Source organism: Trachemys scripta, chromosome 11 (genome assembly GCF_013100865.1).
Source record: "Trachemys scripta elegans isolate TJP31775 chromosome 11, CAS_Tse_1.0, whole genome shotgun sequence".
Lineage (NCBI taxonomy): Eukaryota > Metazoa > Chordata > Testudines > Emydidae > Trachemys > Trachemys scripta.
Genome location: NC_048308.1, coordinates 74,073,343 through 74,085,661, shown reverse-complemented (window position 1 = coordinate 74,085,661; position 12,319 = coordinate 74,073,343). Strand labels below are relative to the sequence as shown.

Genomic DNA, 12,319 nt, shown 5'->3' with positions numbered 1-12,319 from the left:
CACCCCTCCCAGGACACACATACACACACCCCTCCAGCACCCCCAGGCACCCCTCCCAGGACACACACACGCCCCTCCAGCAGCCCCCAGGTACCCCTCCCATGATACACACACGCCCCTCCAACACCCCCAGGCACCCCTCCCAGGACACACATACACACACCCCTCCAGCACCCCCAGGTACCCCTCCCAGGACACACATACACGCACCCCTCCAGCACCCCCCCAGCTGTCCCCCCTCCCCCCCCCCCCACCAGCAGTGTCCTCTTTTGGAGAACTGAAGCATAGTAACCCTGGTCTGTGGGAACCATGGGAGGGAACTACTCTGGGATGTTTCAAGGCACCCCTCCCCATGCCATGTAAGCAGCTACATAGTACTGATGCTAGGGCCTTGAGAGCAGACTCTGCCCTTCACCTCTGCCGACTGGTGGCTTTTGCTTTTTTTGTTTTCCTCTGTTCCGGTTGCTCCTCTTGGGTTGCTGCCCTGAGGCTTTGCAGGAGGGCGAGTGTCACATAGCCTCCTCCCGCTGCACACTCACCAGTGTGGGTTTGGGTGCCAGCAGGCCAGACCTGTGTGACCCTGAGCTTCCCATGCTCTGAGTAGGTCGTCATAGCCTCTCTGGTGGGGCACAGGCTCTCTGTCTGTAACCCCCTCACAGAAGTGAGACCCTGCGGCCCAGCTGCCCTCCGCCCCCAGGACAAGTGCTGCCCCCCCCAAGCCTCGCAGTAGCTTAGCACATAACCCTTTCCCAGAGCTCCAACCTTGGGAGCACTCCGGGTTTTCAGTTCACCTCTTCAGGGACACATGAGAGTGGAAGGAGACAGACATGGAGGCTTTGTAGGGGTTCCCCCAAACCAATCACGTGTTACTTTAGCTAGCACAGGAAATGTACAGATCTAGACAAATCCATAAATACCTACACACATTTCCCCGCCTCAGTTTCCTCACCCCTCTTGGAGTGTTTTTGGGCTGGGGTCAGGATCCTCCTGAGGAATCCAGGATCCACTTCCTGCACGTCTTCTCCTCCAAATAATGGTCTCTCTCACTCCTGTTTAGCGAGTTTCCTTCTTCCGCACCTAGTCCTGCAGTTAAACAAGACCCTTCTGCTCCCAAAGCATGCTCCTCTCCTCAGCTCTCCTGCCCAAGCTCCCTGCATGTGAGTCCCTTTGAGTTTCCCCGTAGTCTCAGTCTCAGTGGCTTTCACCTGATCTCTTTGTTCTGCTTCAGGGGAAGTTCCACTGCTCTAAGCCCCAGGCATGCACAGAGACAGAGGTCCCTGGGCTTCAGCCATCCCACTGGCCTAAGGTGCTCCATTGTCCCTGGTTGGGGAGATACATAGGCTGTGCTTACAGCATAGGGGTAACTCCACTTACACTGAGGCATTCAATGCTACATAATTTCATAACATCAACCAGAATTCCCAAGTTGTTCGCAGACAGCTTTCCCCATAGGCCTGCAGCATTTGATCATAGCCAAACCCCCTTGCTGGAGTGCCAATACTAGATAAGGCTGGTAGAACTGTCAGTAACATTGCTGAAAAGGCAGATGTAGCCAGTTGATTTAGTTGGGGTTGGTCCTGCTTTGAGCAGGGGGTTAGACTAGATACCTCCTGAGGTCCCTTCCAACCCTGATATTCTATGATTCTATGACAAACAAATCTTGGAAGACTGTGTAAGCTAGTGTTAGGCCAGTATTTTAAAAGGGTAAACAGGATGACTTGGGCAACTATAAGCCGGTTAACCTGACATGGATCCCGAGCAAAGTCTGCATCAATAACACATTAAAGGGTGGCAGCATCGTTAACGACAGTATAGGTTTATGGGAAATAGGTCTTGTTAAATAAACTCGATAATATTCTTGATGAGATTAAATTGACCTTGGGAGGTGCTGTATTCCCCATTACGTGAAGGCTTTAAATCCAGCTGAGACACCTTTCTAAGAGAGAAACTGTAGTTCAGTCAGAAGTGATTGAACTTGATTCGGAAATTACTGGGTGACATTCTCTGGCTTGTGTTATCCAAGAGGTGAGATTAGATGAGCCTTAAAATCTGTGAATGCTTTCCCTGGGGGCGAGGTACTGTCCCACAGCTGCAGTGTCCCAAGTAGCGAATGGAGGGGCTATGTCTGGGATGTAGTGGATTTTCTATCCTTTGAAATCTTTACATCGAGATTGGGCATCTTTCTAAAAGATAAACTCTAGTTCTACCCTAAGTCATGGCCTGTTATTTAGCAGGTCAGGCCAGAATGGTCCCTTCCAGTCTTAAAATCTGTGATGGAGCCAGGCTAAACAAATTGGGCATCAGACCAGTCACATGGTATCCTGCAAAATTCCCTTTACCTGTGATGGGAAATGACTCTGAATCCTTTCCCCAGGCACCCCCAGACTTAATCACCCCCTAAGGAGCCTAGAGAGGAAAGGTGCACTGGTTCCAAGAGGAGGTGCTGCCACTGATTGTGTAACGGTTTATCTGCATTTCTATCACACTTTATCTAACACTTTGTGTCTGCTGATGAATTTTAAAAAATGTCACTGCATCTTGAACAGGGATCTCTGGAGCAAGTGTGTTTACTGCTCTGGCCTAAGTGCCTTTGAAAGAGTTTGTTTATTTGCGCCTTTCTTGTATCAGAGCTGCACATTTTGGACATTTCATTTGAGAGCGAAATTGCTCTTGTGTTTCAATGGGGGAATCATTCACTGGTACTAGGCAGGAGTTTAAGGGTATTTCAAACTTATTTTCCTGGTAACACTAAAAAGGGTAACGCTCATGTTCCTTTATTTTCTTTGTTCCTTTTTCTTTACTTAATTCCTCTTTCCTTGCTCCCTTGCAGCAATCAGCGCTTTGGGGCCACACTGGCCATGTCTACAACAGTGAGCTGCATCCGTCTGGAAAATGTCCAGCGCTGCTGTACATGCTCAAGCCCTAGGTTAACACATTGACGGTCTGCTAAATTGAGTGCTACTCACCCTGGGCTTCCACTGCAGTGTACACATACCCCGTGGGAACAGCCCAACCCACCCTGCTCCAGGCTGACTAGCGCTGACTCTGATGCCAGGCTTCCATACAGAGCCCCTCGCCTGCAAGCAGAACTAGGAAAAGCCCTGAGAATTGAAGTGATAGGTCAAAATTTGAACACAGATTTCACAATACACCAGAACCAGCATTCTGTTAAAACACAATTTTGCCTTAGTGTAGACAAAGACAGTCATGTTTAGAACCCTGTTAGAACTCGGTGATTGCCAGGAGCCCAGTTAACATTTTTTTAAATACAGCTCGCTCCCATCTAGACTAGGTGCTAAGTCCGGCTTACCAATGTTAAGACATTTTCTCTCATGGTGCATTTCCCAGACATGGCCTATGACATGTTATCGTATCGGACCTGGTTATGAACAGTCATTTTACCTGACATGCTTCTGAACACGGTTTAGCCATCTGAATAGCCTGGGGTGATGGAGGCGTGGAGGCAGTGGGGGCCAGGGGCAATGGGAGGATTGGGGGGCCGGAGGGAGCCATCAGGGACCAGGGGAGATGGGTAGGGGACCAGGAGGAGGCAGCAAGGGCCAGGGTGCCAATATACAAGTCTGCCCAAGGTGCCTTGTGGCAGGGCTGGCCTTAAGGATGGCTGACGTGGGCAAGCACCCAGGGTGCCATGGTCAGGGGGGCGCCGTGGTCAAGAGGGTGTTACTGGAGGGTGCCTTGGCAGTCACGAGGAAGTTGCCGGTGGCTGTGGTAGCGAGTGGAGGCACTGCCATTGTGCCCCCCACTATCAGCAGTTATCACTCACTTATGGCTTTATCTCTATTTTTCTTGTATCCATTTCTGACTTGTATGCCCCATGTATTCACTTAAAATCAATCTCACTGTAGTGAATACACTTGTTTTATCTAGTCCTGTTTGAATTGAACTGTCTGGGAGACTGCATTTGGGGTAACAGGATATGTGCGTATCACTTCTAGTAATTAAATGATGGACTGTATACAAGCTCGTAGGTGCAGAAGAGGGCTGGGCGGTGCAGGACGTACATTTCTGGGGGAAATGTAAGACTGGGGTGTATTGGGGTCACCCTGCAGTATAACCCAGGCTGGTTGCAGCACCCACAGACATAGCTTGGAGTAATTTAAACATAGCTGGGAGGCTGTGAGCAGTCCGGGACTGGAGGCTACAGCAGCAAAGTTGTGTAAAGGGCCCCCCAAGTCAGGGGGCAGCGGACACAGCTACTCACTGGTCTGCATCGTACCCTGCTATATCACAATGGTACCAGGGGAAGACTTTAGAGAGGAGAAAGAAGCAATGGGGGAGGGGGAGCCCTACAGGAGAGTTCCCCAAGCTCCTTGACAGCTGCACAGCAGTCAGCACCTGTGTTTCTGTATCAGCTACACAGCCCTGGTAGCCACTCCCTGCGGCCCCAGTGTGCCATTCTGCTGAGAGCAGCGCGGTTTGGCTCGGGGCCCTACTCCACGGGAATGCTGCCGGCTGGCTGAGCCAGGGCTGGTTCGGGAGAGAAACTCCCCTTTATCTCAGGAAAGGGCTGCCTCCCCCGCCATCCCAGCCAGTGAGTTTAGAAATTCTCATCTCATGTTTGTGGTTAGAGCCCCATAAGCCGGGCGTTCGGCATGACCTCAGGGCAGGAAGTTACAGGCTTTGGGCGCTGTGGAGGCCCCGGAGCAGAGAGGAACCATTCTGCCACGTGACCCCCTGTGTCCACAACCACAAAGACAAACCCAGCCTCTCCCACCCTGTCAACAGGGCAGGGCCTGGAACTTCTCGGCGGTCTGCTCAGCGCAGGCAGGCGGATGTGGCTTCACTTACAATTCCGCGGCTGCAGAGGGATGTGCTGAGGGCAGGTCTGTGCAAATGGATTTTATTTTCTGTTTTCACAGCTCATGAGTGGCTTCCCCAGCCACAGGGCCCTCCCCCGCGTTGCAGCCCGGGGCACTCTTGGGGCTGCGTCCAGTGGTGGCAGCACCTGATGGCATTGCTGCGTGGGGTGGCTGCTCACACAGCATTTGCAGAAGTGCTCCGGAGCACGCAAGCTGCCAGCAGCATGGCTAGGCCAGGAGGTGCAGGGGGACGTGTGCCGGCAGCAGCCCCTCGTTAGCTGCTCCAGTTTACTCTTGTTTTACACGACACCTTCAGGAAAGGAAGAAGTAGAGAGCCCAGAATAGCCTACACCGGGGGGTGACCAAGCTGCAGCACCCCCCCTCCCCCCTCCCCCCCCAGCTCTTTTACAGTTAAAGTGCAGCCTCCCAAACTGCCATATTCTCCACCTACCAGACTGCGGGGGTCGGGGGGGAGAGCTCAGGGTTCTGCCTGCAACTCCCAGGCGTTAGCTCCGCACGGAGAGGCAGCTGCAAATGCAGCGGGTGTCCCTGAAGCTCCCAGCCGTTTGTTGCCGCCTCTTCCCACGGCTGCAGCTCCCAGCTTGTTGGCCCCAGCAGTTGCTGTGCAGGGTGGGGACCCTGTGGCAAGTGTCTGAGCAGGGTCAGCAAACCCTGGCAAAAACGTGACCCCGCGTGCCATCCCTGGTGTTGCATCTGGCTTCTTCCCAGCAGGGAGGGGGGCTTGGGGCTTCAGCCCCACGGGGCCTGCCTGCCAGCGCTCGGGGCTTCAGCAGGAGCAGGGCTGAAGTTTGGCCACCCCTGGCCTATAGGGTAGGTGCTGGGAAAGGCCAGAGGAGGTGGAGGGCTGAGAGGGAGTGGGGTCTGGGATGCCTGGGGAAGGGGAGGAGCTGGGAGGGGGGCCAAAAGAGGGGGCGCGTACTGAGCTGAGGTTGCAGGGTCCCATCTAAATCAGCTGGGTCTCCACCTCCTGTTGCCAGCTGGGGAAGGGAGGCTGCAGTGTTGGAGACTGGGAGATGCCCTGACCCTCCTACAGGCTCTGAGTCTGAGGGAACCTTCCGCGACCGCGCCGGGCCCAGGCCACCCAGAGATCCAGGCTCAGTCAGAGCCCACCCTGCCCCGTGGGATGAACTGCCGGGGAGCCAGGTCCTCCATGCGGCACTCGGTGTCGTGGCCAGGTCCGGCTCCAGGCACCAGCTTGGTAAGCTGGTGCTTCGGCGGCCACTCCGGACAGGGGCGGCAGGTCCAGCTATTCGGCGGCAATTCGGCGGACAGTCCCTCACTCCCGCTAGGCTTTTTTGTTTGTTTGTTTGTTTTTTGTGGCTGCTTGGGGCGGCCAAAACCCTGGAGCCAGCCCTGGTCATGGCCACGGGGCCCTTCCAAAGCCGGCCGCTGGCTCTGGGCGCCTAGAGGGCTCCCTAAACGCTTGGGCCGCTGACCCACAGACCGTAGGGGCACAGATGCTCAGCGCGCAGGAATTCTGCGCCACGGGGAAGCTCCTGCCGGTGCTGGGCAGTGTAGCTGGCGACCTCCTGGCGCCGCAGGGGCATCGGAGAGAGCCAAAGCCGCAGATCCAACTGCTGCATGTGACACACAGCTGGTGCCCTCCCCCTGCCTTCACCCCGTTATACCCTGCGCCTGTGGGTGTGTGGCTCAGCTGTGCTCACTCCCATGGCAGCTCGTCCTGGGGGGCACATCTCTGGAAAGGTGCTGGGCTCAGTTCTGGAGTCTGCATCACTGGGATTCTTCTAGGCCCCCATTGAACTCTGCCACCTCCCACTTCCCCCGTCCAGTCGCTTGACACTCCCCAAGCCCTGTGGGTCTGGCACTCTCCCCAGCCTGCTGTTACGCCACTCGCCATAGGCTGTCTGGCCCCCATTAGCACATACAGTCCAATTTACATGCACCGAACGTGCACCCTGACCCTCCTACAGGCTCTGAGTCGGAGGGGATCTTCCGTGACTGCGCCAGGGAACCAGGAAACGGGCATGGGCGGCTCTGAGTCCCAGTGGGTGCTCCACCAGTGCCAAACCCCACGTGTGAACTCCCGTGGGAGCCCTCAGATGGCACCCCAATGGCTGCCAGCCACGGCCAGGGCTCTGCCCCTCCTCAGCATTTGCTTACAGAGCAGCAGGACCTCTCAAACTCCAGTCCTGCCCTTCCCGTGCGTCCAGGTGCTGGTGAGGTTCTGTCCCATTCGGCCACAGGTGCCCGTGGGAGGCTTGCTGGGTAGCTTGTGGAGTCTGGCCCTTAGTGCTGGATTTGGATGTGTCACATCCCTGTGTGAAGCCAAGTCAGCTCTGGCTCCCATGCAGAGCAAGAAGGAACTGGGCTGTAGTCCACAGAACGCCAGACTATCTCTCCCTCTTTCCATCCCTTCCCCTTCCCCGTCTCTCTTTGCTTCCAAGAGCCGTGCTGACTTACCCCTGCTACATCCTTGCTCAGGGCTGTGCCTAAACCACCGCCAGGGAGTCCAGAAGCGCCTATGGGAGTTAGGAGCACAAGTCTCGCTGACTTTCAGTGGGGCACTTGTGCTCCTGATTCCCTGTGGTGCTTTTGGAAACCCCACCCACGATCTGGCCCTTCGTGATTCCTGTTTAACTGTTATGCAGAAGTTACTCTGCTGTGTGGCTGAGAAAGTGGTCGGTGAAGGACTCGTGCACAGTTGGGTCTCAGTGAGAGTGTCAGACCCGTTTACACTCCGTTCCCAGAGATCTAACCTGGATTTGGCTTGTTCTGTTCTCTGACTCCTCCATTCGGCCTCCAGCATCCCAGCGGGTGCCGCTATCTTTGCAGCGGTGGCCTGGTTCAGTTGCAGCCGTTTCACACATGATCCCCAGGGACTCCTCCGGGCAGCTCTCCTGGTGGGCTCTGAGCCCTGAAACGTCATTGTGGTGCTTTTCATCTTGCAGGCGATGACCCGTTATTGCTGCTTCCTGCTGGCTGGGGCTGGGCTGCTGCTGGCGACAACAGGTGAGCTAGTACTTGTCTCCGCTGCTTTGTTTGCAGGCAAAGTTACCCCTGAAGCGTGTTACGCAGTTAGTAACACAAAGACAGAGGGAAAAGACCCCCCAAGACATAGCTTTCCAGGGAAGCATTTTGTTACCGTGACGGTCGGGTCAGCACTTTGCATCCTACACATTGCTGTGGGCTCTTAATCAGCTGATGTGCCCTGGCACAGCCGGGAGCTCAGCGCCTCCCAGTGAAGGGCAAACCAATTCACAAAGACCTTTCTCTGTCTCTCTGTTTGGAGGGACCTCACATGGGCTGGTGATATCCATGAATCTGATGAATTGCAGAGACGTGCATTAATTACCTTTAGCATACACCTTTGCCAGTCTCCTCTGCCCAGTCTCCTTCTGCTGAGACTATATGTAACATTGCAAACCACCAGGAGGGTCTCAAGCAGCTGTCATGTAAAAAGAATGAATACCCTGCGACAGAACCTGTTCCTCCTCCCAAATGATCTCTGCCCAAGGCTCGGGATGGACAATGCCCACCGCTGAGCCAGTGACTCATTTACATGCCAATATCACATGAACCTTCAGGGCTAGAATCTGTAGGCTCTTGTTTCTAGCTCTGGCAGATGACAAGATCTCAGACCTTAGAGCTGTGACTCCATGATTAGAAAGGAGCTATTTTAGATCATTTTCAGAGGTTTCCAAAACATAGTCATTATAATTTTTCTCTTCGTCTGAGGCCAGTGCAGTTGGACTCCCGGTAACAGCATGAGGCTGGACTTCTGGAGAAGGGAAATAGAGCCAATTAAAATAACTTTAGTAAAATTTAAGTATCAAAAGCTTTCTTTTGAGCATCTTGCACAAACAGAATTTGTGACTGTGTGACGTGGGCCTAAGGCTGAACTGGCACTTGTTCGAGATGACCTGCCAACTCAGTTGCGGCTTTGCCACTCATGAGTCTTGTGCCCATCCAGTATGCATGGATGTGAAATGGGATAGACGGAAATATTCAAAATATTATAATGCCATTATACAAATCAATGAAACGGCCTCACCTGGAACAGTGTGTTCAGTTCTGGGAACCCCACCTCAGAAATGGGATATCAGAATTAGAGAAGATTCAGAGACAGGTATTGAGAATGATTAGAGCAGCGGTTCTCAAACTGTGGGTCGGGACTCCAAAGTGGGTTGCGACCCCGTTTTAATGGGGTGTCCAGGGCTGGCTTAGACTTGCTGGGGCCAAGGCTGAAGCCCCAGCCCACTGCCTGGGTGGTGGGGCTCAGGTGACAAGCTCCCCACCTGGGGCTGAAGCCCTGGGGCTTTGACCCTCTGCCCGGGGCAATGGGGCTCAGGCTTTGGCCCAACCCAGGGCAGCGGGGCTGGGGCGGGCTCAGGCTTTGGTCTCCCCTCCTGAGGTCATGTAGTCATTTTTGTTGTCAGAAGGGGGTCGCGGGGCAATGAAGTTTGACAGCCCCTGGATTGAGTCATAGAAAGGCATCCAGGTGAAAAGAAATTGAAAAGGCTGAGCTTGTTCAGTTTAGAGAGGAGATTAATAAGAAAGCCCCATTAATAGAGGCTCAATTTAAATATACACCCCAATTTTAAAAACATAGTAAGAGAACGAAAAAAGAGCCACCGTGGCTAACCAACAAAGTAAAAGAAGCAGTGAGAGGCAAAAAGGCATCCTTTAAAAAGTGGAAGTTAAATCCTAATGAGGAAAATAGAAAGGAGCATAAACTCTGGCAAATGAAGTGTAAAAATATAATTAGGAAGGCCAAAAAAGAATGTGAAGAACAGCTAGCTAAAGACTCCAAAAGTAATAGCAAAAAATGTCATAAGTACATCAGAAGCAGGAAGCCTGTTAAACAACTAGTGGGGCCACTGGACGATGGAGATGCTAAAGGAGCACACAAAGCCGATAAGGCCATTGCAGAGAAACTAAATGAATTCTTTGCATTGGTCTGTACCGCTGAGGATATGAGGGAGATTCTCAATCCTGAGCCATTCTTTTTAGGTGACAAATCTGAGGAACTGTCCCAGATTGAGGTGTTATTAGAGGAGGTTTGGGTCCAAATTGATAAACTAAACAGTAATAAGTCACCAGGACCAGACTGTATTCACCCAAGAGTTCTGAAGGAACTCAAATGTGGAATTGCAGAAGTACTAACTGTAGTCTGTAACCTATCATTTAAATCAGCTACTGTACCAAATGACTGGAGGAGAGCTAATGTGATGCTAATGATCATGTGATGCTAATGTGATGACAGAGGTGACCCCAGCAATTACAGGCCAGTAAGCCTGACTTCGGTACCGGGCAAACTGGTTGAAACTATAAGAAAGAACAAAATTGTAAGACACATCGATGAACATAATTTGTTGGGGAAGAGTCAACATGGTTTTTGTAAAGGCAAATCACCAATCTACTAGAATTCTGTGAGGGGGTCAACAAGCATGTGGACAAGGGGGATTCAGTGGATATAATGTAGGTAGATTTTCAGAAAGCCTGTGACAAGGTCCCTCATCAAAGACTCTTAAGCAAAGTAAGCTGTCACGGGATAAGAGGGAAGGTTCTCTCATGGATTGGTAACTGGTTAAAAGACAGGAAACAAAGGGTAGGAATAAATGGTCAGTTTTCAGAATGAAGAGAGGTAAATAGTGGGGTCCCCCAGGGGTCTATACTGGGCTCAGTCCTACTTAACATATTCATAAATGATCTGGACAAAGGGGTAAACAGTGAAGTGGCAAAATTTGCAGATGATATCAAACTACTCAAGCTAGTTAAGTCCAAAGCAGACTGCGAAGAGCTACAAAAGGATCTCACTAAACTGGGCGACTGGGCAACAAAATGGCAGATGAAATTCAGTGTTGATAAATGCAAAGTCAGGCACATTGGAAAACATAATCCCAACTCTACAGATAAAATGATGGGGTCTAAATTAGCTGTTACCACTCAAGAAGGAGATCTTGGAGTCATTGTGGACAGTTCACTGAAAACACCCACTCACTGTGCAGCGTCAGTCAAAACAGAGAACAGAATGTTGGGAATCATTAAGAAAGGGATAGATAATAAGACAGAAAATATCATATTGCCTCTCTATAAATCCATGGAACGCAGGCCAGATCTACACAAAAACTGGTACCACTTTAACTGAGGGTATTTTTAAACTGCTTTCATTACACCAGCCCCAGTTTGTGTGTAGACACCCTTACTTCGGTTTAGCCTAATCAGGTATGAACCTAAACTAGAGTAAGCCAGTCTGAGATGGAAATAAGAGAGCCCTCCTCCAGAAGTGCAGCCCTTTTGCTGAGTGTTGAGTGTGTGGAGTTTCAATACAGGGTTTCTGTTTGATCTGTAAAATCACTCTAGTGGTATGTCCACTTGGACGTCCCACTGCCAAGCCACACTGTGGCTCGCAAGGGGCCTGTCTGGACTGGTTCCTCTCCTGATCTCATGCCTGGCTTCAGCGGAACTGCTGTTCTTATTGTTGGCCATGTGGGCTCAGGGCAGTGTGTGTGGTCTGGGTGAAGAGTTTATCTAGATGGAGTTACTAGGGCTGGTGCACACCAGGGGTGGCAGTGGGCTGTCCCCAGGGGTTGGGCCTCTCCCTCGTGGGCCAGCCGAGCTCCCGTCATGCTTCTTCCCCACCCCTCTCTGTTACAGCTCTTGCCCTGGAATGCCCCAAAATCAAAGTGAGCACCTGTCAGGACTGCATCCAGTCAGGCCCCGGCTGTGCTTGGTGCAAGAAACTGGTAGGTCTGCATTTTTTTTCATTGCACCAGCTCTCAGCTTCTGTGCTGGCCTCCCAGCCGCCTCACACACACCTGTGACGGTGCTTGGGCACACTCACTCCTCCGCAGAAGTCGCCCTGCTCTTGAGAGGGGAGGCTGTGCCAAGGGGTCCCCAGGAAGATCTCCCACTGTCCCAGACTGAGACACAGGGAGTCTCCATCGGAGCTCCATGAGCCCAGGAGACGTTCCTGGGAGTGTCTGTCTCCCATTGCTGTTCCAGGGGGAGATGGACACTCCCAGGAATGTCTCCTGGGCTCTGGGAGCTCCGATGGAGGCATCCCCCCAGGCCCCACAGACTCCCTGCAGCTGGTGATCTGGGCCCTTGCTGACCTCTCACCATGGGGAGATGAAGGGTTAATGCAGAACGCAAGGAGGTTTATTTCCTGGGAGGGGGGATGGAGCCCATGGCTGAGTGAGTGCAGGAAGAGTGCAAGATGGGCAGGGGCGGCGGGGAGCCGGAAGATGAGATGGTCACATTGTCTGAGAAAGGATGTTTCCTGTTTCCTTGATGAGTGAGTTCCTCCATCTTGATGGCCAGGCCAGTAGTTAACTACCAAACCCTGCAGCTCCAGTGCTATGCTTATGCCTGGTGGGGGGGGGGGAGGGGTGCTGGGGGCGGGAGATGGGAGATGTCTGGTGGCAGTAGGCTCTGTAATCTTTTCTGTGCCCCCTGTTCCCAGCTGTCCGAATGACTCGCTTGGGCAGGTCTCTGAACTAACATGGCTTGTGCTC

General features: G+C 52.7%; 1 protein-coding gene across 3 annotated transcripts in view; it reads left to right on the top strand.

The window, feature by feature from the left end:
* The window catches only part of ITGB2 (integrin subunit beta 2), a 51,802-nt gene that overhangs the window by 18,169 nt on the left and 21,314 nt on the right, over positions 1–12,319 (top strand). For 2 of the 3 annotated variants that reach the window (XM_034785668.1, XM_034785667.1), the window contains 2 exons: positions 7,751–7,811; positions 11,460–11,548. In XM_034785668.1, the coding sequence (XP_034641559.1) occupies positions 7,754–7,811; positions 11,460–11,548 (147 nt within the window). In that variant the 5' untranslated portion in view covers positions 7,751–7,753. Of the gene's footprint in view, positions 1–4,553; positions 4,845–7,750; positions 7,812–11,459; positions 11,549–12,319 lie in introns of those variants that run through there. The other variant, XM_034785669.1, reaches the window with a different exon arrangement.